The sequence below is a fragment of the Triticum dicoccoides genome, chromosome 2B (assembly GCF_002162155.2).
Source record: "Triticum dicoccoides isolate Atlit2015 ecotype Zavitan chromosome 2B, WEW_v2.0, whole genome shotgun sequence".
NCBI lineage: Eukaryota > Viridiplantae > Streptophyta > Magnoliopsida > Poales > Poaceae > Triticum > Triticum dicoccoides.
Genome location: NC_041383.1, coordinates 741,117,766 through 741,124,820, shown reverse-complemented (window position 1 = coordinate 741,124,820; position 7,055 = coordinate 741,117,766). Strand labels below are relative to the sequence as shown.

The following is a 7,055-nucleotide window of genomic DNA, read 5'->3' as shown; positions in this document are numbered from 1 at the left end:
CTCCCCCCTCCCTCCCTCCCTTCTCCGGAGCGGAGGAGAGAGCAGCAGCCAGCGCGGCCTCCCGCGTTGGTGCGTGCTAGAGTTGGGCCTCGGGGTTCGCCTGTGGACTCCGCCTGCTCTCTTCCCGTGCTGGTCCGGCGCCCGACCACCACCCGCCGCCAGCCATGGGCGGGCTCGAGGAGATCAGGAACGAGGCCGTCGATCTGGTGAGAACCGCTCCCGCTCCCCCCCTTCTCTTCCGATGCCCCGTCTCTCGCCGTGATGCTTGGTTCACGCTCTACACATGCGGTGCTCGTTTCGAACTGCTGTCCCCTGCTGCTTCGATCTCTCGACACACGGGTCAAGAGTCGCACGAACTGTGGTAGGATAGATTCATCTGCCGGTCGTTTCACCTGCTGTTCTTCTCTTTTTGGGGAATTATTATTACCAGCGGCGAAAGCTTCGGAAGAAATCCGCGTAGCTTTTAATTTTTCCATTCACGAAAAGTTTAACTGGTTACTTTTTTTGTGAAACGAAAAGGAATTAAAGGATTTCCTTGAAAGTAAACTTTCCATGCGAGGCTGTATCTCGCCATGTGAGCGTGCTCAGCGGCTCTTCAATGATGGAGAGGGCCAGCTGTCTATGGCCATGTAGCGCAGACACCCCCATGTTTCTTCCTCTGATTTGCTCCCGCTGTGCTGCTGCTGCTGCTGCCGCGCCGAAACGTACAGGGCATGCAGCCCGGCCGCTGTTGTTCGGCGGAGGAATTTTTGGATCCTACCCAGCTGTTTCAGTCTGCCGTATTTAATACGTGATACGAGCGGGATACGAGCACCGAATCTTAGATCTGCGCATAATTTCTTCCCCAGTTTTTATTCCGTCCACAAATAAATGACTACTAAAAATGCTAAGAATAAATGGAGATTTTCGAGTAGTTTTAGTGGGATTAGTGGGATGGGAGTACGGATTGGGGCTTGAAGTCAAAAGATAGTTAAGCACGGGCCGGACTCCCTGATCACGCGGCGCCGGATTAGTGGCCAACCACCACAAAGCACGGAGAAATCCGTGCGTTCGAGCCGTTGCCTTTTCGTTTTTCTATCTTTGTTGACCGAAGCGCGCACCCCAATCCAGAAGCGGAGCCGTCGCTCGCTCTCGCTTATCCTATTGTTTTTTCGCCTTCAGACGCGGAACGGGGTGCGCATCTTGGCCGCACGCATCTCGAGGCAGCCTCCTGGCACGTGGGTCCGTGGGGAAAAGTACGCACCCGGCCAGGCGCGTACGGTCCAGGACACCCTGTCCTTGGCCGGCTTGAGCCGTCTGATCGAGATCAGACGGCCGTACGGGTCCCAATCATTGGCCCCACGCCTCCTTCGTTGATGGATGCCCGCTTGGACTCTTCCCTCTTCGGATGTTCTGACCCCAGCTTTGTCTGGTAGAGGCTGGCCCGTGGGGCCCACGACGGGGTAGCTACTGTTCTGTACAACGAGCTGTGTTTGCTGTTTGATTTGTCTGTTCTAGCTGTCGCTGACTGAGTGGGGTCACACCTCAAATCATCGCATGATCTTGGTTTCTCATCAATGGTTTGTTTCGCTTGTGTTTCTATTTGCAGGAGAACATCCCCATCGAGGAGGTGTTCGAGCAGCTGAAATGCACGCGCCAGGGGCTCACCTCCGATGAGGGGGCGCAGCGTGTTGAAATCTTTGGTCTCAACAAGCTCGAAGAGAAGAAGGTGAGCGCCACTACTGGTTTCTGATGCAAGTTTGGTGCCTGTTTTCTTGCCTTGTCTCAATTGCTTCCTTGTGGGTCTCGATTTGCAGGAGAGCAAAGTCCTCAAGTTCCTGGGATTCATGTGGAATCCGCTGTCCTGGGTCATGGAGATGGCTGCCATCATGGCCATCGCGCTGGCCAACGGTGGTGGGAAGCCCCCGGATTGGCAGGATTTCGTCGGAATCATCGTTCTCCTGGTCATCAACTCCACCATCTCCTTCATTGAAGAGAACAACGCCGGCAACGCTGCTGCTGCGCTCATGGCCAACCTTGCACCCAAGACAAAGGTGAGCCTGGCACAGAATGCTGTCCTGTTAGGTTGCAATTTTTTTCCATAGTACAGTAGCCATGATATTCTATTGGTCTGCTTCCATTATACTTTTCTAGTTCCCGCTTTCAACTATGATGTACTCCCTCCGTTCCTAAATATAAGTCTTTGTAGAGATTCTACTAGGTAGACTACATACGGAGCAGAACGAATGAATCTAAACTTAAAATGCATCTATATACATCCGTATGCGGTTTATAGTGGAATCTCTACAAAGACTTACATTTAGGAACGGAGGGAGTAGAAGTAAGTTTTGAATGTATCAAATTCCACCATCATGAAAGAAAAATTTAAATTGTTTGTTGAACCTGGATTAGCAATTGCAATTTATTTGGACATAATTACTATAACTGTATAGTACTTTTGTTCTGGAACTGATAGTCAAGCTCCAGCTTTTTTAATTGAGTTCTGTTTGTTTGTTTGCCCATTCTTTTTGTAACATGAATTACTGTTGCTTATTCCAGGTGCTTAGGGATGGTCGATGGGGCGAGCAGGAGGCTTCAATCTTGGTTCCTGGTGACATTGTCAGCATCAAGCTCGGTGACATCGTCCCTGCTGATGCTCGTCTCCTCGAGGGTGATCCTTTGAAGATTGATCAGTCTGGACTTACAGGAGAGTCTCTCCCTGTGACCAAGAACCCTGGGGATGAGGTCTTTTCTGGATCAACGTGCAAGCAGGGTGAGATTGAGGCTGTGGTCATTGCCACTGGAGTACACACTTTCTTTGGCAAGGCTGCTCATCTCGTTGACAGCACCAACCAAGTTGGGCACTTCCAGCAGGTCCTCACTGCAATCGGAAACTTCTGCATCGTTTCGATCGCAGTGGGAATCGTCATTGAGATCATCGTCATGTTCCCGATCCAGCGCCGCAAGTACCGTGCCGGTATTGAGAACCTGTTGGTCCTGTTGATCGGTGGTATTCCGATTGCCATGCCTACAGTTTTGTCGGTCACCATGGCCATTGGTTCTCACAAGTTGTCCCAGCAGGGTGCTATCACCAAGAGGATGACTGCCATTGAAGAGTTGGCTGGCATGGATGTGCTTTGCAGTGATAAGACTGGCACACTCACCCTTAACAAGCTCAGTGTTGACAAGAACCTGGTTGAGGTGTTTGCGAAAGGTGTCGACAAAGAACATGTGCTGTTGTTGGCTGCAAGGGCTTCAAGGGTTGAAAACCAGGATGCCATTGATGCTTGCATGGTTGGTATGCTTGCTGATCCTAAGGAGGCAAGAGCTGGCATCAGGGAAGTGCACTTCTTGCCATTCAACCCTACTGACAAGAGGACTGCTCTGACTTACATCGATGCTGAGGGTAACTGGCACCGTGCCAGCAAGGGTGCTCCTGAGCAGGTTGGTAAAACTATAGAAGTGCAGCGATGCTTCATTACATGTTTGACATTTTAGTTAATTACATTGTTCTTTAACGTGACTAATGAAGACTTGGTATGAAACTTGGAACAGATTATTACCCTGTGCAACTGCAAGGAGGATGTGAAGAGAAAGGTGCACTCTGTGATTGAGAAGTACGCTGAGCGTGGGCTTCGTTCGCTTGCTGTTGCAAGACAGGTACCTTAACTTCTAATACTAAAAATGCTATTTCGGCTGTAGTGGCTGGGGAGTCAATTTCTAATGCCTAGTGAGACTATCACAGGAAGTACCCGAGAAATCCAAGGATTCTCCTGGTGGACCATGGCAATTCATTGGTCTGTTGCCCCTGTTTGATCCCCCAAGGCATGACAGTGCTGAGACCATCCGCAAGGCACTTGTTCTTGGTGTCAACGTCAAGATGATCACAGGTACATACACTGTCATACAAATTTCTTGCTTAGAATTTTGCATGTTTGGTGCAAATTTAGCTAAACATAGTTATGTGATTTATTTCAGGTGACCAACTTGCTATTGGAAAGGAGACTGGTAGGAGGCTTGGGATGGGCACAAACATGTATCCTTCTTCTGCATTGCTTGGCCAAAGCAAGGATGGTTCACTTGAGTCACTTCCTGTTGATGAGCTGATTGAGAAGGCTGATGGATTTGCCGGAGTCTTCCCTGGTATGCTCCATTGCATGCTTATCTGTTTGGTTATGCAATGATGCATTTTGTTAACCTGGTTTGCGTTATGCAGAGCACAAGTATGAGATTGTGAAGAGGCTGCAAGAGAAGAAGCACATCGTTGGTATGACTGGAGATGGTGTCAATGATGCTCCTGCTCTTAAGAAGGCCGACATTGGTATTGCTGTCGATGATGCTACAGATGCTGCTCGAAGTGCTTCCGACATTGTGCTTACCGAGCCAGGTCTCAGTGTCATTATCAGTGCTGTCCTGACCAGCAGGTGCATTTTCCAGAGGATGAAGAACTACACGGTGAGTTTTTTCTTTCAAAGTTGATAATTAGTAACCTTCTAAACAGATGATCACATCACATTCAGACTCAATGCTCTTTTTCTGTCATGTGTTATGCCAGATCTATGCAGTTTCCATCACCATCCGTATTGTGGTAAGTACCTCAGCGATATTTCTGCCCCACTGATATGCACTTCATATTTCTCCAAATTAATATCACTTCCATTTTGCAGCTTGGCTTTATGCTTATTGCCTTGATCTGGAAATTTGATTTCGCCCCCTTCATGGTCCTTATCATTGCCATCCTCAATGATGGTATGTATTCTTTTGTTGTCCATTAGTAGCCGATGCAGGTACTACGGCCAATGATGGTATGTATGTGAGCATCACTTCTCACATTTATATGAAAATTGCAGGTACTATCATGACAATATCCAAGGACAGAGTTAAGCCATCTCCCTTGCCCGACAGCTGGAAGCTCAATGAAATCTTCGCCACTGGTGTTGTGCTCGGAACCTACCTTGCCCTGATGACTGTCGTCTTCTTCTGGGTTATCCACAAGACAGACTTCTTCACAGTGAGTTTTCAAATTTCTTTGAAAAATATCAGCGTATCTTTGCATCTAAACTTCTGGTAGGTAAATTTCAGTGGGATGTTCTTTCTGACTTAAATTTCTTTGTGCAGAACAAATTCGGTGTCAGGTCAATCAGGGACAGCGAGTTTGAGATGATGTCTGCACTGTACCTCCAAGTCAGTATTGTGAGCCAGGCTCTTATATTCGTGACTCGTTCACGTAGCTGGTCCTTTGTTGAGCGCCCTGGTTTCCTCTTGGTTACCGCCTTCCTTCTTGCACAATTGGTACGTGAAGAACAGTTTATCTGCAAAGAAAGAAATTCAGGACAATCGAATCCTTAGCTGAACCTTCTTGATGCAGGTTGCAACACTCATCGCTGTCTATGCCAACTGGGAGTTTGCAAGGATCAAGGGAATCGGGTGGGGCTGGGCTGGTGTTATCTGGCTCTTCAGCATTGTGTTCTACTTCCCACTTGACATTTTCAAGTTCTTCATCCGATTTGTGCTGAGTGGAAGGGCCTGGGACAACCTCCTGCAGAACAAGGTACCAAGTCGAACCATATCTCTGTGTCAGCACCTTTATTTTTAGGTACACGTACATCCTGGAGCAAATGATGACCCTCTGATCCTTGTTGTGCAGACTGCTTTCACCACCAAAGAGAACTACGGCAAAGGGGAGAGGGAAGCACAATGGGCTACTGCACAGAGAACACTCCATGGCCTTCAAGCACCCGAGCCGGCCTCCCACACACTGTTCAACGACAAGAGCAGCTACCGTGAGCTCTCTGAGATCGCTGAGCAAGCAAAGAGAAGAGCTGAGATTGCAAGGTATATTATCTTTGTGCTTCCAAATTGGTAATAGATCAGACGAGTCAGGCTAGTCGTTGATTGCTAATGCCCTTTTTCCTGATGATTATCTGCAGGTTGAGGGAGCTCAACACACTCAAGGGCCACGTTGAATCCGTGGTGAAGCTCAAGGGCCTTGACATCGACACCATCAACCAGAACTACACCGTGTGAGGAAATTCGACATTGAACCAACAAACATGACATCCGTATTGGAGCGAGATTGGAATGGAGCTCCGCTTTAAGATTTTTCCGGTGAATGAATGAAACAAACATGGCTGATCTGACCAGCCCCTAGTTGTAAAGTGCTACCAAATATATGGTTTCGGTTGTCCGTCTTCTAGAGAGGTTTTAATGTTCTAGTGGAGTTATACCGTGTTTGGAGCACGGCGTGGTTGTAATCGTTTTCGCGTTTTACCCAGTTTCCCCTAACTAGTCGGTGATCTTGCGGAAGCAAGACGAGAAATAATCACTGCAAATTTTCTGCCCCATGCTTGCTATCCCTTCACTTGGGTTTATACAAAGACAATTCTCGTCTATAAATATCATAGCTGGCTTTTCTGCAATGGAGTTTCAAAGTGTTTTTTCTACCGCACTAGGAGTACATATTTACAAGCACAATTTGGCATGAGCTTACGATTGAAATGTTTATATGTGGTTAGCTACACGGAGGGAGTAATTGTGTAAATAAGCGTAGCTGGTTGTGGTGCGCCAATCATACTTGGTGATTCTATACGCCAGACGAGGACAGCGGTACGAATTCCATCTCATCCCCCGAACAAAGCGGGCGAAAAGCAAGCTGTAGATAAATTGTTCCTTGCAAGGCGAGTTAGCCGCCGCCCCGTCATCCTCACAAAATGCTTGGAAGCAATAATACCGACTATTCTTCACAGCACAGAAAGCTCTTCCTGCTGCCCTCCTCCACACAATTTTATACACAATACAGTACTCTCTACATCCCAATGGAGGAGAATCTTTCCGAGGACGAATCCGACCCACCACCACTTCACAAAGAGAGATAGGGTCGAACCTGTTCACTGCACCCACGGTCGCCATTCCCACACTTTCGTTGTCTTTCCCCGCTCGCTTTCGGAACCGGATCCAAAGTCCGATCGCCGTACCCGCACGACGTCTATCAAAGAGCATGCGCGCGCGTACGTGGCAGGCGCTCCACGGCGTCCGTACACCGGCCGGCGCCGGCTGAGAAGCAGCGGCCCCCGAGC

The 7,055-nt window shown here is 48.5% G+C and overlaps 1 protein-coding gene across 1 annotated transcript; it reads left to right on the top strand.

Annotated features, from left to right (window-relative positions):
- The first annotated feature begins 6 nt into the window (after positions 1 to 6).
- LOC119365995 (plasma membrane ATPase-like) lies at positions 7 to 6,375 on the top strand. Its single transcript, XM_037631656.1, has 15 exons — positions 7 to 206; positions 1,589 to 1,708; positions 1,797 to 2,033; positions 2,539 to 3,423; positions 3,535 to 3,639; positions 3,725 to 3,869; positions 3,958 to 4,122; positions 4,196 to 4,434; positions 4,535 to 4,567; positions 4,647 to 4,728; positions 4,830 to 4,990; positions 5,098 to 5,271; positions 5,348 to 5,530; positions 5,627 to 5,814; positions 5,910 to 6,375. The coding sequence occupies exons 1-15, from the start codon at positions 165 to 167 to the stop codon at positions 6,004 to 6,006; spliced, it is 2,856 nt and encodes a 951-aa protein (XP_037487553.1). The 5' UTR covers positions 7 to 164; the 3' UTR covers positions 6,007 to 6,375.
- The last annotated feature ends 680 nt before the right edge of the window (positions 6,376 to 7,055 follow it).